At 40.1% G+C, this 27,205-nt stretch overlaps 3 protein-coding genes across 6 annotated transcripts in view; 2 read left to right on the forward strand and 1 right to left on the reverse strand.

The window, feature by feature from the left end:
- grip1 (glutamate receptor interacting protein 1) overlaps nucleotides 1–9,218 on the forward strand; it is a 45,952-nt gene extending 36,734 nt beyond the window's left edge. For 2 of the 4 annotated variants that reach the window (XM_061914439.1, XM_061914442.1), the window contains exons 21-25: nucleotides 713–751; nucleotides 939–1,050; nucleotides 4,213–4,440; nucleotides 4,525–4,671; nucleotides 4,732–9,218. In XM_061914439.1, the coding sequence (XP_061770423.1) occupies nucleotides 713–751; nucleotides 939–1,050; nucleotides 4,213–4,440; nucleotides 4,525–4,671; nucleotides 4,732–4,992 (787 nt within the window). In that variant the 3' untranslated portion in view covers nucleotides 4,993–9,218. Of the gene's footprint in view, nucleotides 1–712; nucleotides 752–938; nucleotides 1,051–3,988; nucleotides 4,022–4,212; nucleotides 4,441–4,524; nucleotides 4,672–4,731 lie in introns of all 4 variants that reach the window. The other 2 variants (XM_061914438.1, XM_061914441.1) reach the window with 2 other exon arrangements.
- Nucleotides 9,219–15,319: 6,101 nt separating this feature from the next.
- Nucleotides 15,320–20,554, forward strand: lsm8 (LSM8 homolog, U6 small nuclear RNA associated). Its single transcript, XM_061914443.1, has 4 exons — nucleotides 15,320–15,511; nucleotides 15,772–15,812; nucleotides 20,149–20,276; nucleotides 20,351–20,554. The coding sequence occupies exons 1-4, from the start codon at nucleotides 15,481–15,483 to the stop codon at nucleotides 20,439–20,441; spliced, it is 291 nt and encodes a 96-aa protein (XP_061770427.1). The 5' UTR covers nucleotides 15,320–15,480; the 3' UTR covers nucleotides 20,442–20,554.
- A 5,312-nt stretch (nucleotides 20,555–25,866) lies between these two features.
- The window catches only part of LOC133561307 (mucin-19-like), a 101,029-nt gene continuing 99,690 nt past the window's right edge, over nucleotides 25,867–27,205 (reverse strand). Inside the window, exon 44 of the mRNA XM_061914672.1 lies at nucleotides 25,867–27,118. Coding sequence (XP_061770656.1) covers nucleotides 26,965–27,118 — 154 coding nt within the window. The 3' untranslated portion in view covers nucleotides 25,867–26,964. The remainder of the gene's footprint in view (nucleotides 27,119–27,205) is intronic.

Genomic DNA, 27,205 nt, shown 5'->3' on the forward strand with positions numbered 1-27,205 from the left:
GCAGTTCCAATCTAGCATGTTAGCATTCTTTAACCACATCAATGACAGTTGTTAGCATCGAGCTAGGAGCAGTTCCAATCTAGCATGTTAGCATTCTTTAACCACATCACTGACACTTGTTAGCATCGAGCTAGGAGCAGTTCCAATCTAGCATGTTAGCATTCCTAATCCACATCAAAGACACTTGTTAGCATCAAACTAAGAGCAGTCACAGTGTAGCATGTTAGCATTATTTAACACACATCAATGACACTTGTTAGCATCGAGCTAGGAGCAGTTCCAATCTAGCATGTTAGCATTCTTTAACCACATCAAAGACACTTGTTAGCATCAAACTAAGAGCAGTCACAGTGTAGCATGTTAGCATTATTTAACACACATCAATGACATTTGTTAGCATCGAGATAGGAGCAGTTCCAATCTAGCATGTTAGCATTCTTTAACCACATCAATGACAGTTGTTAGCATCGAGCTAGGAGCAGTTCCAATCTAGCATGTTAGCATTCTTTAACCATATCAATGACAGTTGTTAGCATCGAGCTAGGAGCAGTTCCAATCTAGCATGTTAGCATTCTTTAACCACATCAAAGACACTTGTTAGCATCAAACTAAGAGCAGTCACAGCGTAGCATGTTAGCATTCCTACTCCACATCAATGACACTTGTTAGCATTGAGCTAGGTGCAGTAACAAGAGTGTGTCTGTGCCTGCAGAACCTGTAATGTCGCCAGTGGTCTTATTTCTGACAGCAGGTATCATTCTGACCTTTGAACTTTAACCACCTCACCCGGTGACCGGTGCCCCCTTTTTGTCCACTCGTCTCTTCACACTCTTCTCCAGCATGTCTGCTCCGACTTCCTCTTGTGTGTTTTTGTGTGTGTGTACGTGTGAGTGTGTGTCTAAAATCAATCCTTCACTGACCTCTGACCTCTGCTCCAGGTTCATTGTGGGCCATGATGGGACTGAACCCGACCAGGAAGAGAACTTCTGGTCTCAGGCGCTGGAGGACCTGGAGACATGTGGTCAGAGTGGAATCCTCAGAGAACTGGAGGTGGGCGCACACACACACACACACACATTATTGTATGTGTTACCTTCTTGAGCTCTCCGAATAATGCCTACCTCTTTAGTACCCCTTTTTCGAGATACAGTAGGGCAAAAAAGTTGTGCAAGTTCTCCCACTTAAAATGATGACAGAGGTCTGTAATTTTCATCATAGGTACACTTCAACTGGGAGAGACAGAATGTAAAAAAAAAATCCAGGAATTCACATTGTAGGAATTTTAAAGAATTTATTTTGAAATTATAGTCGAAAATAAGTATTTGGTCAATAACAAAAATTCAACTCAATACTTTGTAATATAATCTTTGTTGGCAATAACAGAGGTCAAAGGATTACTATAGGTCTTTACCAGGTTTGCACACACAGTAGCTGGTATTTTGGCCCATTCCTCTATGCAGATCTTCTCGAGAGCAGTGATGTTTTGGGGCTGTCGCCGAGCAACACGGACTTTCAACTCCCTCCACAGATTTTCTATGGGGTTGTGGTCTGGAGACTGGCTAGGCCACTCCAGGACTTTCAAATGCTTCTTGCAGAGCCACCTACTGTATGATGAAAATTACAGACCTCTGTCATCATTTTAAGTGAGAACTTGCACAATCGGTAGCTGACTAAATACTTTTTTGCCCCACTGTATGTAAAAATTTGTATTTACAACATTAAAAAATATATACATACTAAGCAAATATAAAAAAGTAGGAATTTCACAAGAAAAAGGCAGTGTTTTAATAAAAGTCGTAATTTTACTCAACGCATGTCAAGGTTTTTACAAGCAAAACTGAACATTTGTGCAATATAATGATAAAAGTAGGAATTTTACTCAAACACAGTGGCAATTTTACAAAAAAGGCTTAAAATTTTGGCAATATAATGAAAAATACTGGTAAATTTACTCGACAAAATTCACAATTTTATAAGAAAACTTTAACGTTTTGGCAATGTTATAATAATAATCTGAATTTTACTTGGCAAAATTATGACAAAAGTCATCGTTTTACTCAAAAAATGTCAGTATTTCACACGAACAACAACAAAAATTGCAATATTGTGATAAAATTCTGAATTTTATACTACAAATGTCATCATTTTGCATTTAAGTGTAATAATTTTATATAAAAAGTTATTTTGCGAGAAAATACTGAAATATTACAGAAACAGAAAAAATATGAGAATTTTTTTCCAATTTTATAAGACAAAAGTCGACACATTGTGAGAAAAAGACTGCTTCTAGTTTAAAAAAAACATATTTAAATATTTCATTTGTAATTGTTTTTTAATCTTCATTATTTACTACAAGTTTTTACATTATGTCTCTATATACATTTTCATCAGATTTTTTAAATTAATTTTGACCAAAGGGGGCGCATTTCAATTTCTTACACACCCTTGTTATTACATATGTTGGCGAGAGGGGGAGGACTTAAAATTTTTACACACACTTGTTATTTCATATGTTGACCAGAGGGGGAGCACTTTTAAAATTGTCACACAGTCAATTTGAAAAATCCCTTCCTTTTTGGGACCACCCCTCATTTTGAGAAATTTCACCACCAGGGGTGCAAAGGAGACATTCTCTATTACATGCAATGGTTTTCCCCGTATTGGGACCATGATTTATGTCCTAACTTGTTTACCGGTCCTCATATGGAAGGTACTTTTCCTTGTTGATGTCTCATGAAGGGTAGAAATACAAGAACACACACACACCACACCACATGAAGACACATTATTGAATGTGTTACCTTCTTGAGCCCTCCGAATAATGCCTACCTCTTTAGGACCCCCCTTTCTAGATATAAAAAGATTTGTATTTACAACATTAATAATATATACATACTAAGCAAATATAAAAAAGCTTGTTGGGAAAAATGAGTAGGAATTTCACAAGAAAAAGGCAGTGTTGTAATAAAAGTCGTAATTTTACTCAACGCATGTCAAAGTTTTACAAGCATATCTGAACATTTGTGCAATATTATGATAAAAGTTGGAATTTTACTCAAACACAGTGGCAATTTTACAAAAAAAAGCTTAAAATTTTGGCAATATAATGAAAAATACTGGTAAATTTACTCGACAAAATTCACAATTTTATAACAAAACTTTAACATTTTGGCAATGTTATAATAATAATCTGAATTTTACTTGGCAAAATTATGACAAAAGTCATCGTTTTACTCAAAAAATGTCACTATTTCACAAGAACAACAAAAAAAACTGCCATATTGTGAGAAAATTCTGAATTTTTTATAACAAATGTCACCATTTTGCATTAAAGTGTAATAATTCTATGTTAAAAAGTAATTTTACAAGAAAATACTGCAATATTGCAGAAACAGAAAAAATATTAGAATTTTTTTCCAATTTTATAAGACAAAAGTCGACACATTGTGAGAAAAAGACTGCTTCTAGTTAAAAAAAATGTATTTAAACATTTCATTTGTAATTGGTTTTTAATCTTCATTATTTACTACAAGTTTTTACATTATGTCTCTATATACATTTTTATCAGATTTTTTAAATTAATTTTGACCAAAGGGGGCGCATTTCAATTTCTTACACACCCTTGTTATTACATATGTTGGCGAGGACTTCAAATTTTTACACACACTTGTTATTTCATATGTTGACCAGAGGGGGAGCACTTTTAAAATTGTCACAGTCACCTTGAAAAATCCTTCCTTTTTGGGACCACCCTCATTTTGAGAAATTTCACCAGCAGGGGTGCAAAGGAGACATTCTCTATTACATGCAATGGTTTTCCCCGTATTGGGACCATGATTTATGTCCTAACTTGTTCACCGGTCCTCATATGGAAGGTACTTTTCCTTGTTGATGTCTCATGAAGGGTAGAAATACAAGAACACACACACACACACACACACGTGTCATAACTGACAAAAATAAAGATTAAAAGCTGATTGTTTTACAGGAGTGTGAAAAGGAGGCGGAGCTCGTCACTGGGGTATCGTTTTCTCCTGTGTGTCTTTGAACGCCACTCACCGAATTAGTCGAACTAACATGAAATTAACTTTTTGACTAACACAGCGTGTGTGACGCCTAATTGGCTGAGAGCTTCCATCAAAACGTGTGCTGACGGTGCCGTGAACACACCATGTGACCATGTCTCCACGTCTCCGATTGGCTCTCTTCCAGGCCACCATCATGTCAGGCTCCTCCCTCAGCCTCAACCAGGACCCCGCCCCCCTGCGCAGCACGCTGGGACGCCAGGCCAGCTTCCAGGAGCGCAGCAGTACCCGACCCCTGGTGACCCCGCGCTCAAACACTTTGCCCTCTGACCCCCAGCGCCGGGCCTTCGCCATGAAGAAGATGAGACAGGAAGTCAACGACATTCTCAACCAGAACCCAGTAGAACTTCACAAAGTTGGTGTCATGTGTTCGGGAGCGTGTCACGTGGTGCGCATCACATGTTCACACTATGTGTGTGTGTGTGTGTGTGTGTCTCAGCTGACTGTGGAGAAGTCTTCTGACTCGGAGGACTTTGGCTTCAGCGTGTCAGACGGCGTGTTGGACCGCGGCGTGTACGTCAACAACATCCGAGCGGGCGGCCCGGCGGAGCGCGGCGGCCTGCAAGCGTACGACCGCTTGCTGCAGGTAAGTAGAGCTCAGAGGTCAGAGGTCAGCGCGGGCCTCCCAACGTGTGTTTGCGTGCAGATCAACCACGTCCGCACACGAGACTTTGACTGCTGCCTCGTGGTGCCGCTCATCGCCGAATCGCCAAACCACTTGGAGCTGGTCATCAGCCGAAACCCCGCCTCCTCCACCAACCCGCTGACCAATCACACGGAAGGACGCCCCTGTCAGACGGAATCGTCCGAGCTGCGCGCGGACACCGAGAACGTTGACGCTCCCATGAAGTGGAAGAAGCCGGGGGAGGGACTGGGGGCGGGGCTGGTCACCAACACTTCCTTTTAGTGGTGTCACTGGAACCACCGGACCCCGCCCCCTAGCCGGACCCCGCCCCCACGGTGCTACACAAACTCTCCATCGCGGTGAACTTTGAGCCCTGAAAGCACACTGACGGAGCAGCCACCTCCTGTCGTCACTTCCTGGTCTGTACGCCAGGAAGCTGAGTTACGAGACAAGCACAGCTGCGGTTGCCATGGAGACCACACACACACTCCAGTCAGTCTAAAGACCTAATGAACGCTCCAGGAGGGACAAGTAATATTATGACAAAGACACTAAGAAGTTCTCAAATATTTTTTTTTACAATTACACGTGACTCGACTGGCCACACTGTGTGTGTGTATGTGTGTGTGTGCGCGTTGTGTGTGTGTGTGTGTGTGTGTGCACTTGTCGTCTTTGGCCAGAGAACCCCCTCCCCCAATTCCCTTAGCCAATAGGCAGGCAGGATGACAGACGGATTCATCTGATTGGCTGGAACCAATCATTCAAAAGATGCCTGATTCTGATTGGTTCTCTTCCCCAGGTTAACCAATCAGCTTCCAGGAAGCAGCCGAGCATGACCCCGCCCCCTCCCTTCCAGTAGCTGTGATCTATTATGCTAATCAATTGGTGTGTTTTTGATTGACTGATGTCAATTTCTGTTTGTTTGTTTGTTTGTTACCATGACGACTGGACCTCAAACTGTGTACAATGGATAAAAAAAAAAAAAAGGTTCAGTCCATCATCATCGAGCCATAACACCATTTTACATTAATATATGTATATATACAGTGGGGCAAAAAATGTATTTAGTCAGCCACCGATTGTGCAAGTTCTCCCACTTAAAATGATGACTGAGGTCTGTAATTTTCATCATAGGTACACTTCAACTGTGAGAGACAGAATGTGGAAAAAAAATCCAAGAATTCACATTGTAGGAATTTTAAATAATTTATTTGTAAATTATGGTGGAAAATAAGTATTTGGTCAACCATTCAAAGCTCTCACTGATGGAAGGAGGTGTTGGCTCAAAATCAATCAAATCAATCAATATTTATTTATATAGCCCTAAATCAGAAGTGTCTCAAAGGGCTGCACAAACCACAACGACATCCTCGGTACAGAGCCCACGTAAGACATAAGGGCAAGGAAAAACTCACACCCAATGGGACGTCGGTGACAGTGACAATGACTATGAGAAACCTTGGAGAGGACCGCATACGTGGGCAACCCCCACATATCAGGGGACCGAAAGATAAGCTTTTAATGAAATCGGAACTAATAGAAATAGCCAACTATAAAAATAAGCAGCACATTCAACACGACAGACATTTTAGTTTCAAATTTAGCTATTTAAATGCTCCCAAGTTCCTAGTCAATAAATGGTTGTTGGTTGTACTTGTATAGCGCTTTTCTACCCCCTTTTTAAGGAGCCCAAAGCGTTTTGACAGTATTTCCACATTCACACACTGATTGCGGGAGCTGCCATGCAAGGCGCTAACCAGGACCCATCAGGAGCAAGGGTGAAGTGTCTAGCTCAAGGACACAACGGACGTGACTAGGATGGTAGAAGGTGGGGATTGAACCAGTAACCCTCAGATTGCTGGCACGGCCACTCTCCCAACTTTGCCACGCCGTACCATTCCACAGCATGCACTTACCCTCACTTCTAGTCACAAAATTTGGGTAGTGACTAAAATTATACAAGTGGTCCAGGGCGGCTGGAATCTGGTTGAGTATAAAGCTTTGTTTACGCTTCTGTGCTAACCTGCCAGCATTCCCACGTTAAAATCTCACGATACATGGCTCCATTCATTCTTTCCTTAACACGGATCAATCGTCCTGTCCCCCTTAGTAGAAAAACAGCCCCAAAGCTTCTGAGTTTATACCAAAAAGTTCTATTTTGGTTTCATCTGACCACATGACATTCTCCCAATCCTCTGCCGTATCATCCATGTATCCATTTTGGTATAAACTCAACTCGTCGTGTTTGGGGGAAGAAGAATACTGAGTTGCATGCCAAGAACACCACACCTACTGTGAAGCATGGGGGTGGAAACATCATGCTTTGGGGCTGTTTTTCTGCTAAGGGGACAGGACGATTGATCCGTGTTAAGGAAAAATGAATGAGGCCATGTATCGTGAGATTTTGAGCCAAAACCTCCTTCCATCAGTGAATTATATCTATATAGCACTTTTTCTCTAGTGACTCAAAGCGCTTTACATAGTGAAACCCAATATCTAATTTTTACATTTAAACCTGCAACCCTCAAGTTACTGGCACGGCCGCTCTACCAACCGAGCTATATCGTGAGAGCTTTGAATGGTTGACCAAATACTTATTTTCCACCATAATTTACAAATAAATTCTTTAAAATTCCTACAATGTGAATTCCTGGATTTTTTTTCACATTCTGTCTCTCACAGTTGAATTGATTGATTGATACTTTTATTAGTAGATTGCACAGTTCAGTACATATTCCGTACAATTGACCACTAAATGGTAACACCCGAATAAGTTTTTCAACTTGTTTAAGTCGGGGTCCACGTTAATCAATTCATGGTACAAATATATACTATCAACATAATACAGTCATCACACAAGTTAATCATCATAGTATGTACATTGAATTATTTACATTATTTACAATCCGGGGGGTGGGATGAGGAGCTTTGGTTGATATCAGAACTTCAGTCATCAACAATTGCATCAACAGATAAATGGACATTGAAACAGTGTAGGTCTTATTTAGTAGGATATGTACAGCCAGCAGAGAACATAGTGAGTTCACATAGCATAAGAACAAGTATATACATTAGAAGTACATTTGAGTTGTTTATAATCCGGGGAGATGGGATGTGAATGGAGGAGGGTATTAGTAAAGTGTTGAAGCTGCCTGGAGGTGTTGTTTTAGAGCGGTTTTGAAGGAATATAGAGATGCACTTACTTTTACACCTGTTGGGAGTGCATTCCACATTGATGTGGCATAGAAAGAGAATGAGTTAAGACCTTTGTTAGATCGGAATCTGGGTTTAACGTGGTTTGTGGAGCTCCCCCTGGTGTTGTGGTTATGGCGGTTATTTACGTTAAGGAAGTAGCTTGACATGTAGTTCGGTATCAGGGAGATGTAGCGGATTTTATAGACCAGGCTCAGTGCAAGTTGTTTTACTCTGTCCTCCACCCTGACCCAGCCCACTTTGGAGAAGTGGGTTGGATTGAGGTGTGATCTGGGGTGGAGGTCTAAAAGTAACCGGATTAGCTTATTCTGGGATGTTTGGAGTCTAGATTTGAGGGTTTTGGAGGTGCTGGGGTACCAGGAGGTGCAAGCGTAATCGAAGTGTACCTATGATGAAAATTACAGACCTCCGTCATCATTTTAAGTGGGAGAACTTGCACAATCGGTGGCTTACTAAATACTTTTTTGCCCCACTGTGTGTGTGTGTGTGTGTGTGTATATATATATATATATATATATATATATATATATATATATATATACACAAAAAAAATCCTGTTAAACAGGGAACTTGTGAAGCGTGCGTGTGTCAACGTTTGAGTTCTCATTGGAACGATAACGTTCAAAGCCACCAATCAGAAACCTCCTTGGAACCACTCGCTGCTCTGATTGGTCGTCTTATTCGGACTTGGACAGACTTTAACTGAAGCACAGACTGGTGGCCATCATGCTAGCTCGGAGCTGGTAGACCAAGCACAGGGCTTACTTAGCACAAGGCTGTTGTCACCCCGTGAAAAGAAGCGCAGCTAACATTATGAGTACATTGCAGACTAACAGCATACGTTAATGATAATATATCCGTTATTGACATTCATTTATGACACTATTAATTCACAAAAAAGAGAGAAAGGCTAACGGCGAACCTGCTTGAAATCAGGGGATTGAGTCTGATGTTGAGGGGCGTGGCTTCAGCGTGATCAAGCCATACACACTGTGTTTGTGCGTGCGTGCACGTGTCTGCGTGCGCCAGCAACATGGCAGGGATTTGCACTCGGCCTCCACCACACTCCCTACACACGTGCACGCGCACGCACCGGACTGCCATTGGAACTAAAGAGTCCATTCCCATGTAGCTTCACCAACCAAACCGTATTTTCTTTAAGGAACAAGGATGTTGTAAAGTATTTTTCTACTAATTTAATACTTTGGTAGCATGATGTTCCTGCTGTTTGTCCTGTCTCCACTTTCTTTCTATGGACGACTACTGAGCAACAATAAAGACCCACTATAGTAGTACTAGTCTTGGTTTTAGCAGGACAACAACTACTCACTTTATTTCACATCCTACTATTACTAGTACAAGTACAACTACTCACCTTATTTCACCTACTATTAGTAGTATTACTAGGACAACTACTCACTTTATTTCACCTACTATTAGTAGTACTAGTATTACTACAACAGTAGCTCACTTTATTTCACCTATTACTATTAGTAGTACTAGTATTATTAGGACAACTGCTCACTTTATTTCAACAACTTCTTTACTTCTTTTATTACTAGTATTACTAGGACAACTACTCACTTTATTTCACCTACTACTATTAGTAGTACTAGTATTACTAGGAAGACTATTCACTTGATCTCAACTCCTTCTATTAGTAGTACTAGGACAACAACTCACTTTATTTCACCTTCTACTATTAGTAGTACTAGTATTACTAGGACGATTACTCACTTTATTTCACCTACTACTAGTAGCACTAATTACTACAACAATAGCTCACTTTATTTCACCTACTATTAGTAGTATTACTAGGACAACTACTCACTTTATTTCACCTACTATTAGTAGTACTAGTATTACTACAACAGTAGCTCACTTTATTTCACCTATTACTATTAGTAGTACTAGTATTATTAGGACAACTGCTCACTTTATTTCAACAACTTCTTTACTTCTTTTATTACTAGTATTACTAGGACAACTACTCACTTTATTTCACCTACTACTATTAGTAGTACTAGTATTACTAGGAAGACTATTCACTTGATCTCAACTCCTTCTATTAGTAGTACTAGGACAACAACTCACTTTATTTCACCTTCTACTATTAGTAGTACTAGTATTACTAGGACGATTACTCACTTTATTTCACCTACTACTAGTAGCACTAATTACTACAACAATAGCTCACTTTATTTCACCTACTATTATTAGTATTACTAGGACAACTACTCACTTTATTTCACCTACTACTAGTAGCACTAATTACTACAACAATAGCTCACTTTATTTCACCTACTATTATTAGTATTACTAGGACAACTACTCACTTTATTTCACCTACTACTGTTAGTAGTACTAGTATTACTACGACTGCACAACTTATTTCATTAGTTCACCTACTACTATTAGTAGTATTAGTATTACTAGGACAACTACTCACTTTATTTCACCTACTACTATTAGGAGTACTAGTATTACTAAGACAACTGCTCACTTTATTTCACAAACTACTATTAGTAATACTAGTATTACTAGGACAATTACTCACTTTATTTCACCTACTATTAGTAGTACTAGTATTATTAGGACAATTACTTTATTTCACCTACTATTATTAGTATTACTAAGACAACTACTCACTTTATTTCATCTATTACTATTAGTAGTACTAGTATTATTAGGACAACTGCTCACTTTATTTCACCTACTACTATTAGTAGTACTAGTATTACTAGGACGATTACTCACTTTATTTCACCTACTACTAGTAGCACTAATTACTACAACGATAGCTCACTTTATTTCACCTACTATTATTAGTATTACTAGGACAACTACTCACTTTATTTCACCTACTACTGTTAGTAGTACTAGTATTACTACGACTGCACAACTTATTTCATTAGTTCACCTACTACTATTAGTAGTATTAGTATTACTAGGACAACTACTCACTTTATTTCACCTACTACTATTAGGAGTACTAGTATTATTAAGACAACTGCTCACTTTATTTCACAAACTACTATTAGTAATACTAGTATTACTAGGACAATTACTCACTTTATTTTCACCTACTATTAGTAGTACTAGTATTATTAGGACAATTACTTTATTTCACCTACTATTATTAGTATTACTAAGACAACTACTCACTTTATTTCATCTATTACTATTAGTAGTACTAGTATTATTAGGACAACTGCTCACTTTATTTCACAAACTACTATTAGTAGTACTAGTATTACTAGGACAATTACTCACTTTATTTCACCTACTACTGTTAGTAGTACTAGTATTACTACAACTGCACAACTTATTTCATTAGTTCACCTACTACTATTAGTAGTACTAGTATTACTACGACAACTACTCACTTTATTTCACCTACTATTAGTAGTACTAATATTACTACAACAATCGTTCACTTTATTTCACCTACTACTATTAGTAGTACTAGTATTACTACGACAACTACTCACTTTATTTAACCTACTATTAGTAGCACTAATATTACTACAACAATAGCTCACTTTATTTGACCTACTATTAGTAGTACTAGTATTATTAGGACAACTGCTCACTTTATTTCACCTACTACAATAAGTAGTACTAGTATTACTACAACAATAGCTCACTTTATTTCACATACTACTATTAGTAGTACTAGTATTATTAGGACAACTACTCACTTTATTTCACCTACTACGATAAGTAGTACTAGTATTACTAGGACAACTACTCACTTTATCTCAACTCCTACTATTAGTAGTACTAGGAAACAACTCCCTTTATTTCACCTACTACTATTAGTATTATTATTACTAGGACAACGACTCACTTAATTTCACTTACTATTAGTACGCTAATATTACTACAACAATAGCTCACTTTATCTCAACTACTACTATTAGTAGTACTACGACAACAACTCACTTTATTTCACCTTCTACTATTAGTAGTACTAGTATTAATACGACTGTACTACTTATTTCATAATTTAACCTACTACTATTAGTAGTAGTAGTATTACTACAACAAATACTCACTTTATTTCACCTACTACTGTTAGCAGTACTAGTATTACTACGACTGTACTACTTATTTCGTAATTTCACCGACTACTATTTTTCGTAGTAGTAGTAGTATTACAAGAACAACTACTCACTTTATTTCACCGACTACTATTAGTAGTACTAGTATTACTAAAACTACTCACTTTATTTCACTTACTACTATTAGTTATAGTATTACTAGGACAACTACTCACTTTATCTCACCTACAAATATTAGTAGTACTAGTTTTACTTGGACAACTACTCACTTTATGTCACCTACTACTATTAAGTACTACTACTATTAGGACAACTACTCATTTTATTTCCCCTATTACTATTAGTAGTACTAGTATTACTAAGACAACTATTTACTTTATTCCACCTACTACTATTAGTAGAACTGGTATTACTAGGGCAATTACTCACTTTATTTCACAATTAGTATTACTAGTATTACCAGGACAACTACTCACTTTATCTCACCTAATGCTATTAGTAGTACTATCACTATTAGGACAAATACTCACATTATTTCACCCACTACTATTAGTAGTACTTGTATCACTAGGACAACTACTCACTTTATTTCACCTATAACTATGAGTAGTACTAGTATTAATGGAACTACTAACTTTGTTTATTATTAGTCTAAGTATTAGTACAACTGATAGTAGTACTAGTGTAAGTTTGAGTAAAACTATACTCATTTTTTTTTTTTTATCTATTAGTATTTTTATAATTCCTCAATGTTTTTATTTGTCTTAGTTTTATTAGTACAACTACTCACTTTGCCTAATATTAGTGGTACTCTTCTAAGTATTATTGGTCAAATTCCTCACTTTATTTTATATATTACAATTAGTAATACCAGTCTTACTAGGACAACTACTCACTTTATCTCACCTACTACTATAAGTAGTACTAGTACTATTAGGACAAATACTAATTTTATTTCACCAAGACTACTATTAGTAGTACTTGTATCACGAGGACAACTACTCACTTTATTTAATCTGTAACTATGAATAGTACTAATATTAATGGAACTACTAACTTTGTCTATTATTAGTCAAAGTATTAGTACAACTGATAGTAGTACTAGTGTAAGTTTTAGTAAAACTATACCTAATTTATTAGTATCTACTCAATTTGTTTAATTGTCAACAACTACTCACTTTGCCTAATATTAGTGGTACTCTTCTAAGTATTATTAGTCACATTACTCATTTTTTTTCACCTACAAGTATTAGAACAACTCACTTACTCACGGTTTTAGTATTAGTAAACTACTAATTTTGTCTATAATTAATATAATCATAAGTATTAGTAGTCAAACTACTCACTTTTTTCACATACTCCTCCTACTGTAGTACAAGTACTAGTAGAACAACAACTAACTTAGTCTATTACTAGCCTTTATGTATTAGTACAACTACCCAATTTGTGGAATATTAGTAATACTAGTCTTTGTATTATTATGACATAAACTCTATTAATTTGACCTACTTTTATTTGTAGTAGGCTTCTAATATTAGTACAACTACTCACTTTGTCTGATAGTGTAACTATTATTAATCAAACATTTCACCTACCATGAGTAGTGCTAGTATATAACTAGGACAACTACTCACTTTGTCTTCACCTATCATAAGCACTACTAGTAGTAGTATTAGTAGACATTATTCAACTCACTCTAGATCAGGGGTGTCAAACATACGGCCCGTGGGCCGGGTGTATAATGGAGCCCGGAAGAGTCAGGGATGCATTGGATTCTGTGTATTTATGTTGCGTTTATAATGTGTTACAGTGCGGATGTTCTCCCAAAATGTGTTTGTCATTCTTGTTTGGTGTGGGTTCACAGTGTGGCGCATATTAGTAAGAGTGTTAAATTTGTTTATATCACAACCCTCAGTGTAACCTGTATGGCTGTTGAGCAAGTATGCTTTACAGTCGCTTATGTGTGTCTGCAGAAGCCTCATACAATATATGAATGAGCTGATAAGCTGTTTGTTACGGTTGTGGAGGGCGCTAAACGCATTGTCATCATAGCACACCCTTATTATTGTTGTTTGGGTGAAAAAACCCAGCAGACAGTCGAAAGAAAGGTTGCTCTGAAACTCGGTAGTCTTCCGGAAAAATTGAGATGGTTGGCAAATGTGATGTTGTCAAGCGGCATTCAAATAAAACTTGCACTAATATTACATTTTCATATTAAGTTGCGGGCCGTGTGTCTGAGACCCCTGGTTAATACATAGCACAAAGCAGAACAAAACTTTGTACGCTGTGTTATTTCATTTTTAATTTCAAAAGTCTTGTGGCTCCCATAGTTTTCTTTATTTTGTGAAACAGGTCAAAATGGCTCTTTGAGTGGTAAAGGTTGGCGACCCCTTCTCTAGATGATGGTACATATGTACAAAATAAACCACATGATGTTAGAACATCAATCGAGGAAAATGATCAAACTACATACATGGCATACTGTAATTTCCATCCATCCATCCATCATCTTCCGCTTATCCGAGGTCGGGTCGCGGGGGCAGCAGCCTAAGCAGGGAAACCCAGACTTCCCTATCTCCAGCCACTTCGTCTAGCTCTTCCCGGGGGATCCCGAGGCGTTCCCAGGCCAGCCGGGAGACATAGTCTTCCCAACGTGTCCTGGGTCTTCCCCGTGGCCTCCTACCAACTGGACGTGCCCTAAACACCTCCCTAGGGAGGCGTTCGGGTGGCATCCTGACCAGATGCCCGAACCACCTCATCTGGCTCCTCTCGATGTGGAGGAGCAGCGGCTTTACTTTGAGTTCCTCCCGGATGGCAGAGCTTCTCACCCTATCTCTAAGGGAGAGCCCCGCCACCCGGCGGAGGAAACTCATTTCGGCCGCTTGTACCCGTGATCTTATCCTTTCTGTCATGACCCAAAGCTCATGACCATAGGTGAGGATGGGAACGTAGATCGACCGGTAAATTGAGAGCTTTGCCTTCCGGCTCAGCTCCTTCTTCACCACATACTGTAATTTGATTTTGATATTTTTCTATCTAGATGGATTGAAAATGAACACTATTGAGTTGACTGATGAACATGACCACATCATTAATTCAGAAAATATAAATAACGACAAATAAAGATAGAATACTATTAACCGCAACATGTAAGTGTAAACAAACAACAACATTATGATTTGTACATTTTCAGAAGGTGCTTCTTCTATTTTTAAACACAGAAAACAATCTAAAGGTCTCTTTATTTTTAAGTTATCGTGCAGGGATTTTACCAGTCCGGCTCTAAGATAGAAGCATTAGAATTGGCGAACAAAAACACACCCACAGAGGAAGTGACGTAACCGGACATGACGTATGTTACCACGCTGCTTCCTGTGTTTGGTAGCTTCTCTGCTAGCTTGCTTCTCCATCGCTTTCTTGACAATATTGTTCTGCAAGCGACTCTCCGACGGAAACCTTCCCCGACGCGGTCGCTGGATAGACGGCAGGAAAGATGTCCACGGCCCTGGAGAGCTACATTAACCGTATCCTCCTCCAGCTAACTAGCATGCTAGCTTTAACCCTCTTCCGTTTGAATGAATGTTAGCATGTAGCTCTTAGCAGCTAGCCTTGTACGGAGCTAAACTCAAACAAACCAGTATATATATATATATATATATATGTATATATATATATATATAAACTATAAAAGATAATACAACTTAGCTTCACCATCTTCTATATGCATGTCACGTGACTGAAAGTTAACCGCCAGCTTGTTGCCTTGACCTTTGATCCCGCCCAGGCACGGTGGCCATAGTGACGTCAGACGGCAGAATGATAGTGGTTAGTTCAATGTGTGTTTTTTTTTTTAAAAGGCCTACTGAAACCCATTACTACCGACCACGCAGTCTGATAGTTTATATATCAATGATGAAATCTTAACAGCATCGCGTGGACATCGGGGGCGGTACATCTGGATTCGCAGACTGGGGTGGTGGTGAGGGGGGTGTGTTCCAACTATCGCGGGATCACACTCAGCCTCCCCGGTAAGGTTTATTCAGGTGTACTGGAGAGGAGGCTTCGCCGGATAGTCGAACCTCGGATTCAGGAGGAACAGTGTGGTTTTCGTCCTGGTCGTGGAACTGTGGACCAGCTCTATACTCTCCGCAGGGTTCTTGAGGGTGCATGGGAGTTTGCCCACCTACTTGGAGAAGGCATTCGACTGTGTCCCTCTGAAAGTCCTGTGGGGAGTGCTCAGAGAGTATGGGGTATCGGACTGTCTTATTTTGGCGGTCCGCTCCCTGTACGATCAGTGTCAGAGCTTGGTACGCATTGCTGGCAGTAAGTCGGACGTGTTTCCAGTGAGGGTTGGACTCCGCCAAGGCTGTCCTTTGTCACCGATTCTGTTCATAACTTTTATGGACAGAATTTCTAGGCGCAGTCAAGGCGTTGAGGGGTTCCGGTTTGGTGGCCGCGGGATTAGGTCTCTGCTTTTTGCAGATGATGTGGTTCTGAATGCTTCATCTGGCCGGGATCTTTAGCTCTCACTGGATCAGTTCGCAGCAGAGTGTGAAGCGACCGGAATGAGACTCAGCACCTCCAAGTCCGACTCCATGGTTCTCCCCCGGAAAAGTGTGGAGTGCCATCTCCAATTTGGGGAGGAGACCCTGCCCCAAGTGGAGGAGTTCAAGTACCTAGGAGTCTTGTTCACGAGTGAGGGAAGAGTGGATCGTGCGATCGACAGGCGGATCGGTGCGGCGTCTTCAGTAATGCGGACGTTGTACCGATCCGTTGTGGTGAAGAATGGGCTGAGCCGGAAGGCAAAGCTCTCAATTTACCGGTTGATCTACGTTCCCATCCTCACCTATGGTCATGAGCTTTGGGTCATGACCGAAAGGATAAGATCTCGGGTACAAGCGGCCGAAATGAGTTTCCTCCGCCGTGTGGCGGGGCTCTCCCTTAGAGATAGGGTGAGAAGCTCTGCCATCCGGGAGGAGCTCAAAGTAAAGCCGCTGCTCCTCCACATCGAGAGGAGCCAGATTAGGTGGTTCGGGCATCTGGTCAGGATGCCACCTGAACGCCTCCCGAGGGAGGGGTTTAGGACACGTCCAAACGGTAGGAAACCACGGGGAAGACCCAGGACACGTTGGGAAGACTACGTCTCCCGGCTGGCCTGGGAACGCCTCGGGATCCCCCGGGAAGAGCAAGACGAAGTCGCTGGGGAGAGGGAAGTCTGGGCTTCCCTGCTTAGGCTGCTGCCCCCGCGACCCGACATCGGATAAGCGGACGAAGATGGATGGATGTATGGAAATCTTAACATTGCAACACATGCCAATACGGCCAGTTTAGTTTACTAAATCACAATTTAAAATTTCCCACGTAGTTTCCTGTCGCGTAATGATGACGCGTGTTTGTGATGCCTCGGGTTGGAGGGGACATATTAGCCCAGCACCACTTACGGCTAAAAGTCGTCTCTTTTCATCGCATAATTACACAGTATTTTGGACATCTGTTGCTGAATCTTTTGCAATTTGTTCAATTAATAATGGAGACTATAAATAAGAATGCTGTTGGTGGAAAGCGGTGGATTGCAGCTGCCTTAAGCACCGAAACACAGCCGGTGTTTCTTTGTTTGTTGTGAAGCTTTAACAGAGTGGTTAAGCGAACACGCTTCCCTACGTCAACCAGCAAGTTTTCGTATGGGAAAATCGGGATATTAAGTCAGCTCTTACCGGACACTTGAGTGGATTATGCGACCTCCTCCTGTAGCTGTCAAAAAGGTAGCTGTGATCTTGGCTCCTGCATTGGCTTCTCTCAGAGACACTGGCGTTCAACACAGCCCTCTGACTTTCAGGTATGACCATATAATCTCACTAAAACACTAGTAACACAATAAGCAGATGAGGGATTTTCCAGAATTATCCTTGTAAATGTGTCTAAAACCATATGAATTGCTCACACTGCCGTCGCCTGGAGCCGTCGCCTTTTCTTTTTTTCTTTTTTTAGTGCTTCACTCTAATTTTCCTCATCCACGAATCTTTCATCCTCGCTCAAATTAATAGGGAACCCGTCGCTTTCTCGGCCCGAATTGCACATGCTGCTGGTGGCTATGATTATAAACAATGTGAGGATGTGAGGAGCCCTACAAAATCTCATTTCAGTAGGCCTTTAAAGGCCTACTGAAATGAGATGTTCTTATTTTTTATTGGGTCGGCGTGGCACAGTGGAAGAGTGGCCAGTGCGCAACCCGAGGGTCCCTGGTTCAATCCCCACCTAGTACCAACCTCGTCACGTCCGTTGTGTCCTGAGCAAGACACTTCACCCTGGCTCCTGATGGGTGCTGGTTAGCGCCTTGCATGGCAGCTCCCTCCATCAGTGTGTGAATGTGTGTGTGAATGGGTAAATGTGGAAGTAGTGTCAAAGCGCTTTGATTACCTTGAAAGGTAGAAAAGCGCTATACAAGTACAACCCATTTATCATTTTATTCCAACGGGGATAGCAGGTCCATTCTATGTGTCATACTTGATCATTTCGCGATATTGCCATATTTTTGCCGAAAGGATTTAGTAGAGAAGATCGACGATAAAGTTCGCAACTTTTGGTCGCTAATCAAAAAGCTTTGCCTGTGCCGGAAGTAGCAGACAATCTGCGAGTGACGTCACCGGTTGTAGAGCTCCTCACATTGTTTACAATCATAGCCACCAACAGCTAGAGCGATTCGGACCGAGAAAGCTACAATTTCCCCATAAATTTGAGCGAGGATGAAAGATTTGTGGATGAGGATAGTGAGAGTTAAGGACTAGGAAAAAAAAAAAAGACTATACAGTGGGAGCGATTCAGATGTTATTAGACAAATTTACTAGGATAATTTGGGAAAATCCCTTATCTGCTTATTGTGTTACTAGTGTTTTAGTGAGATTATATGGTCGTACCTGTACAACCTGAAGGTCGGCCCCGCACCTTTCTTCAGCACCAGTCGACGGGTGATGACGATGCCCATCTCTGCCCTTCGCAAGGGACCCTCTTCGAAACACGATCTTTTGAAATGATCGCTGCATAATACACTGTACTTTGTGTGTGTGGTCCAATCCAACCGTGTTCGCTTGACATCTCTGTTCCATAGTAAAGCTTCACCGTCATCTTTCGGGAATGTAAACAATGAAACACCGGCTGTGTTTGTGTTGCTAAAGGCGGCCGCAATACACCGCTTCCCACCTACAGCTTCCTTCTTTGATGTCTCCATTATTCATTGAACAAATTGCAAAAGATTCAGCAACATAGTTGTCCAGAATACTGTGGAATTATGCGATGAAAACAGATGATTTATAGCTGGGAACGATGCAGGAACATATATAAAAAAATAAAATAAAATAAAAACATGTTAAAAACAAAAAGGCGAGGGCAGTAAGAGCGTTTCAGATGTTATTAGACACATTTACCAGGATAATTCTGAAAAATCCCTTATATGCTTATTTTGTTACTAGTGTTTTAGTGAGATTATATGGTACCTGAAAGTCGGAGGGGTGTGGCCACGGGTGTGGTGACCGCCAGTGTCTCCGGTGGGAAGAGGTAATAGTCCGCAGCTGCAGGAGGACGCAAGCTCCGCTCATAACTACGGTAAGAGCCAACTTACTACCACAATTTTCTCACCGAAACCTGCCGGTTGACATGTGGTCGGGAACCATGTTCGCTTGACCGCTCTGTTCCATAGTAAGGCTTCACCTTCGGGAATTTTAGACAAGGAAAGACCGGCTGTGTTTGTGTTGCTAAAGGCAGCCGCAATACACCTCTTCCCACCTCCATCTTTCTACTTGGACTTCTCCATTATTAATTGAACACGTTGCAAAAGATTCAGCAACACAGATGTCCAGAATACTGTGTAATTATGCGATTAATGCAGACTACTTATTGCTTGGATCGGGCTGGAAAAAAATGTCCGCTATAACCGGTGACGTCAAACGCACGTGTCATCATACCGCAACATTTTCAACAGGACACTTCGCGGGAAATTTAAAATTGCAATTTAGTAAACTAGAAAGGCCGTATTGGCATGTGTTGCAATGTTAATATTTCATCATTGATATATAAACTATCAGACTGCGTGGTCGGTAATAGCGGGTTTCAATAGGCCTTTAAAACCACAGTTGACCGTGAGGAATAAACGTTGTGTGTTCCTCAGGGAACGCTGAAGGGCTTCGACCAGACCATCAACTTGATCCTGGATGAGAGTCATGAGCGTGTGTTCAGTTCCGGTCAGGGTGTGGAGCAGGTGGTCCTGGGACTTTACATCGTCAGGGGTGACAACGTGTGAGTGACCTTTCACCTCATTTCCTTCTGCTTTTTCACTTGTCACCATCACATCATCTTCGTGTGCGCGTCAGGGCTGTGATTGGCGAGATCGACGAGGAGACGGACTCCACGTTGGACTTAGGAAACATCAGAGCTGAGCCGCTAAACTCCGTCGTCCACTGACCTTTGATCTCGTATATCCTTCTTTTTGTTGTTTTTTAAAAAGAATAAAAGATAATTTCTTGTTTTGTATGGTTGTATAGTTGTGATGTTTGGTAATAAATTGTTTAAACGTTCATGTATGTAGTTTTTCCGTGATGACAACATAGCATATAGTGCTGTTCGTCATACAGCAGGGGTGTCCAAACTTTTTCCACTGAGGGCCACACAAAGGAAAATTAAAACATGCGGGGGCCGTTTTGATATTTTTCATTTTGAAACCATAACAAAATATATGGATTCTTTTTTTTTTTTACCTTTAGGACTCCCTGGGACCATAGAGGGTCTCCGTCATTAACATGTTAAAAATAAGTCAAATTATTTACATTTTTTATGTAACGCTTACAGTAAATCTCTACAGGTGCTGGTCATATTATTAGAATAAAATTACAAAATTTACTTTCACCTGAAAACATAACTTTGGACCACTCAGCAGCAGTCCAGTCCTTTTTGTCTTGAGCCCAGGCAAGACGCTTTTGATGGTGTCTCTTATTCAAGAATGGCTTTACACAAGGAATGCGACAGCTGGAGCCCATATCTTGCATACGTTGGTGCGTGGTGGTTCTTGAAGCACTGACTCCAGCTGCAGTCCACTCTTTGTGGATCTCCCCCACATTTTTGAATCGGTTTTGTTTGACAATCCTCTCCAGGATTATCCCTCTTGCTTGTACACTTTTTTTCTACCACATCTTCCTCTCTATTAATGTGCTTGGACACAGAGCTCTGGGAACATCTAACCTCTTTGACAATGACCTTTTGTGCCTTGCCCTCCTTCTTTAAAGTATCAATGGTCATCTTTTTGACAGTTGTCAAGTCAGCAGTCTTCCCCATGATTGTGTGTCATACAGAATCAAAACGAGAGACCATTTAAAGGCTTTTCCAGGTGTTTTGAGTTAGTTAGCTAATTAAGAGTGTGGCACCAGGTGTCTTCAATATCTGACCTTTTCACCATATTCTAATTTTCTGAGATGTTGTCAGCTATAATCATCTCCTTTTTGGCAAAAAACACTTGAGATGTATCAGTCTGTTTGGAATGAATGTATACATTCTACAAGTTTGACTTTCTAAATGGAATTACTGAAATAAATCAACTTTTTCATGATATTCTAATAATATGACCAGCACCTGTAGATCAACTTCAGGTTGATATAAAGTAAAAAAAAAAAAAAAAAGGTTTTATGCCTTTTCAGTCAGACAACTTTGCTTTTTATAGTAAAACTGAAATATGCAGTATTTCCCCCATTGCCCAAAACATTCAGAAAGCAATGTTTGATCTGAAGTAATTGGAGCCCTAAAAAGATCAATAATGCAGGACATCATTGATTTAAATGTGAATTATATTTATATAGCGCTTTTTCTCTAACATATTGTTATTTCTAAGCAATCATAGTGAAAAAATAAAATAAAATCCCACTAAATATCTTTGGGATCCAGAAGGTCCCCCACTCATACATTTTTGTTATTATTTTTTTTACTTTCAACACTTAAGTTACGAGATCAACTTCAGATATATCTGTCGATTTTATGTTTGAACTATTATTTTGTTGGTTTTATGCTCTTTTGTCAAAGAAATCACTGTTTTTATATGGCAACCACACAGTATATTCACATAATATCTTCCACATAAAACATAAAGTGAAATATTTGAAGTATTTGGAGCCTTATAGGTCAATAATTCATTTTTTTTTTTAGCATTGACAATAAGAGCAAAATAAAGAAAAACCAAAGAAAAACAAACAGCCTGCGTGGCAGCTTTGTGTCACATTGCAACTTTTCCCTGTTAGATTTCACGTTATTCTACTTTTTTTAGTGTTTTTATTTTTTATTTTTGCAATAGTATTTCCAGAATGTGTGGCGGGCCACCAAACAATTAGCTGCGGGCCGCAAATGGCCCCCGGGCCGCACTTTGGACACCCCTGTCATACAGGTACTAGTTTGCATTGGATTATTATTACATTATTGGCCGATGGTATTGTGTAGCTGCGTTGTGCTTTTTGTAGAAAAAAGCAGATAAAAGACATGATTAAAGAATGTATTTCAAAAAACTTTCTGGCTTTGGCTTTAAAAAGCCATTGAAATTAAAACAGTTGTCTTCAGTAATAGTGTGTTGTAATAAGCAGAGTTTAAAAAAATGATGCAATCACTAAATTCTGGGGAAAACTATGGAATTCAACACACCACTAGTATTTTGTGCACCAACTTTGCCTTTTATAACAGCTTGCAGTCTCTTGAGACATGGACTTTAACGAGTGACAAACCGTACTCTTTATCAATCTTGCTCCAACTTTCTCTGATTGCTTCCATGATGCAGGTTGGAGTCCTGTCATGGATCATTTTCGTCAATTATCACCACACATTTTCAATTGGATCAACATCCTGACTATTTGCAGGCCATGACATTGACCTTATAGTGCATCCGGAAAGTATTCACAGCACTTCACTTAAAAAAAATATAAGTTTTATGTTGCAGCCTTATTCCAAAATAGAATATATTCATTTTTGTACTCAAAATTCTACATACAACACCCTATAATTTTCATGATCCACTACTTGGATCATGTCTTATTCTGTTTTTTTTCCGTCTTGGTATTGTGTTCTGTTATTTTGTCTTCCTTAGTTCCTGGTGGCACTTCCAGTTTTGTTCCGTTCCCATAGTAACACATTCGCGTCACCTGCTTTTTATCTTTCACGCGCACCTGCCTTTGATTATCCTCCCTATTAAAACCTGCCTTTGTTTGTCTTTCGGTCTCGCAGTGTAATTTGCTTTCCACGCAACAGGTGACGTCGCTATCCCGTATTGTGGTAAAGTACTTTTGAACTTGTTAACTTCCACGCTATTTGTATATTTATTTTCCTAGCTCACATGCTAGCGTTCTTAGTTCTGTCTAGCTCACATGCTAGTTCTGTTGGTTTTTGTCTTTAGTGCCTTTTGTGCAAGTTTTCTGTTCCTAGTCTGTTTTGTAGTTTAATAAATCATCATTCTTACCTTCACGCTGTGTTCCATTCCGCTTGCATCAATGAGAGAACGCACCCAAACGTTACAATAATGATGATATGAAAATTCTGTACCCCCTGCTGCCTCATTAATAATGTTATTAGATTATATTAGACTGTGATAAGGTGGCGACTTGTCCAGGGTGTACGCCGCCTTCCGCCCGATTGTAGCTGAGATAGGCACCAGCGCCCCCCGCGACCCCAAAAAGAGGATAAGCGGTAGAAAATGGATGGATTATATTAGATTAGAATATAAAGTAAACTTTAGGTAGGTGCTTGGATTGAGAGGACAGCTCGGCCGGAAGCGTAAGTGTACCAAGGATCAGTGGCGGACTAGGAGAGTGTGGAAGTCGCTTCCTAGCGGTCCCACTGACAGACATTTCACAGGATCCAAGCGTGCAGGTTTTAACAAGAGTTTTAATTATATGTTTTTATCCAAAGTTTTCTCTCTCAGAACGTGACTTTTCAGTCACGTCCGTATCCTCTCTCTCCTCCTGCTCCCGGCCGCTTACTGTTAAAGACAACAGATGATTAGATTAACACGTACCACCTTTAAAATTTAATCACCTGCCAGCTGTGTCTCGTCGTCGTCCTTGCCCGATGGTGCTCGTCCTCAGCTCCCTGGACAGCGGCGGTGACTTTTGCTCCTACAGGCCGCGCTGACTACACTTCCCTCCGCAGAGAGTATCATTTGCTTGAATCTTTTTGGCGCTTTTTGCATAGTCTGATTTGTGACTGGATGGAGATGGAAGGGGATAGTGAGGAAGGCATGGAAAGGACTAGACGGGAGGAGAGAGGAAAGAAGGGCAGAGGAGGTAATGAAGGAAAGTTGAGTGCTAAAAGAGTGCACGAAGATAATGGAGGAAAAAGATGCAGAGGCAGTCAAAGTAAGACAAGAAAGTGGAGAATAAGAAATAAGTAAAAATAGTTCAGGCTTAGTGACCTTGTGGTTAGAGTGTCCACCCTCAGATCAGTAGGTCATGAGTTCAAACCCTGACCGAGTCATACCAAAGTCTATAAAAATGTGACCAATTACCAAAGTCTATAAAAATGGGACCCATTACCAATCAGAGATGCATCACAATGATTGCTTTCCCCTTCAACAACAACAGTACAACAAATCACGGCAGACTTTATGACACAAAGACTACTTTGGGACAAATGGTGATCTAGAAACTTCTATTTTTGAGCCTGAATATAAGGAGGGTAATCTACAAGTTTTAGAAACTGTGAGCTAAACAGATCCAGTAAGTAGGAGTATTGCTGAAAACTAAACAAGATATACAATCTATGAACATAATAAAACAATCACTTACTGTATAATGTCTGCTCTCACTGGGATGCTGATGGGATGTTTATATCTTTCCGTTTAGATGAATGAATCATAACACACCCGATTGTCTTTCTCGCCATCTTCGGATCTACGTTGGATGTCAAAGTTGACCAACTTCTATTTTTGAGCCTGAATATAAGGAGGGTGATCTACAAGTTTTAGAAACTGTGAGGTAAACAGATCCTGCAAGCAGCAGTATTGCTGAAAACTAAACAAGATATACAATTTATGAACATAAAATCACTTACTGTACAATGTCTGCTCTCACTGGGATGCTGATGGGATGTTTATCATCCCGTTTAGATGAATGAATCATAACACACCCGATTGTCTTTCTCACCATCTTCGAATCTACGTTGGATGTCAAAGTTGACCAACTTCTATTTTTGAGCCTGAAATAAGGAGGGTATTCTAAAATTTTTAGAAACTGTGAGCTAAACAGATCCAGTAAGTAGCAGTATTGCTGAAAACTAAACAAAATATACAATCTATGAACATAATAAAACTATCACTTACTGTACAATGACTGCTCTCACTTGGTTGCTGATGGGATGTTTATATCTTTCCGTTTAGATGAATTAATCATAATACACCCGATTGTCTTTCTCACCATCTTCGGATCTACGTTGGATGTCAAAGTTGACCAACTTCTTGGTTTGTGTCCACAACCTTCTACTATTCAGGTGAGAGGCATGATTTATAGTCTAAAATTTGCTTTCACCAACTCGTAGGCGATGCAGCAGCTCAACGTGTCAAGGTCTTTGTGATCAATGCGTTGCTAAAAATAGTTCATTAACGTTCAATATCACTAATACTTGGTAATATTCAGGTCACGAAATGTAAATGGAGTATTGTTGGCGGTGTTTGATGGTTTTTTTTAGAGGGCTTTATGGTAACAATAGAGTACTGCCATTATCTGTATTGTTAACCACCTGGTACTTGCAGTATTTTACGACTTAGAATGCATAGAAAAAAGAAAAACGTGTTCTTTTTGTGACGATTGCGTGGCATCGTGGTGATGCGGGTCGTTCTCTCTTGATGCAGTCGGGCTCGGACACAGCGTGGAGGTAAGAAACAAAGATTTATTTTAAAATATAAAACAGACTAAGAAAGAAAAACTTGCACAAGGCACAAAAGGCAAACCAAAAGAGCTAGCATGGGAGCTGCAGAAATAACAAAGGAACTTAGCATGCAAGCTAGCACAAGCAGAACTGGTAATCAGAATCAGGAATCAAAGTCGTCACTGTTGCGCGAAACACAAACTAGGAAGCAAGGCTGAATGTGTCATGGTCCACGTCTTGGACCATGTCATATTCTGGTTTTGTTATCATCCTGTGTTGTATTCGACGTCTTTGGTTCCCGGTGGCACTTCCTGCTTGGTTTCTGTTGTCATGGTTACTCATTTAGTGTCACTTATTTCTTGTTTGTCGTCACGCACCTGATTTGATTAATTATCTCGTTATTTAAGACCGCCCTTGTTTGTCATTCGTTCTCGGACTATAGTTTGCTACACGCAACAAGTGACGTCGATCTTCCCGCATTGTGGTAAATATCTTGTTTCACTCGTTAGCTTCCATGCTATTTTGTTTGTTTACTCGTCCCTAGTTTACATACTAGCGCTTTCTGTTCATTCTAGCTTCCACGCTAGTTCTGTTTGTTTTGTCTGTAGTGCCTATGTGCCAGTATTTCTGTTATTAGTTTCTTTTTGTAGTTAGGAATAAATCATCATTCCTACCTTAATGCTGTGTTCCATCTCCGCTGCACCACGAGAACGCAAACACACGCCACGATGCCACCCCGACGTCACGGAATGAACGGAAAAGGCAGGCTTAAATAAGGACAGCAATCATAAAACAGGTGCGCGTCAAAAGCAAGGGGCAGGTGAAATTAATGCGTAACTATGGTGACAGACTAAACAAGGAAGTACAACCAGGAACCGAAAAAGTCCAATAGAAACAGAAAACACAAAAAGACTCAAAAACCTAAATCAAAATATGATCCGGGCAGCGGCTCATAACACTTGCCTTACATTAGGATTGTGAATGATAGAAAAAAACAGTGCAAAAAAAAATAATTATTTCGGGGGAAAAGCTTTATTTGACACAATGCATACTTAATTGCAATACAAGATAAATCATCCCCGCGTTGTGTGTTTTTGTTTTAGTTTGTGCAGCCACAACTGGTGATATGCTTGTAGGTGAAATGTCGGCTCGTCAGGTCCAAACATTGCAGGGTCACTGATCTCCACTCCGATTCCAGCTCCTGGCAGTAGGTCCAGATCTGCTCCACCTGCAGGATGCTATCCAGCGCCACCCTGTCTCTCACACACACACACACACACACGCACACACACACACACACACACACAAGTTGAATCAAAGCGTCAGCAGTTTACCAGACC

The sequence above is a fragment of the Nerophis ophidion genome, linkage group LG10 (assembly GCF_033978795.1).
Source record: "Nerophis ophidion isolate RoL-2023_Sa linkage group LG10, RoL_Noph_v1.0, whole genome shotgun sequence".
Taxonomy (NCBI): Eukaryota; Metazoa; Chordata; class Actinopteri; order Syngnathiformes; family Syngnathidae; genus Nerophis; species Nerophis ophidion.

Coding starts and splice junctions, on each gene's coding strand:
- lsm8 (XM_061914443.1), top strand. CDS start 15,481: ATGTCCACGGCCCTGGAGAGCTACATTAACC. Junction 15,512..15,771: donor CCTGGAGAGCTACATTAACC/GTATCCTCCTCC, acceptor GATCCCGCCCAG/GCACGGTGGCCATAGTGACG. Junction 15,813..20,148: donor CAGACGGCAGAATGATAGTG/GTTAGTTCAATG, acceptor TGTGTTCCTCAG/GGAACGCTGAAGGGCTTCGA.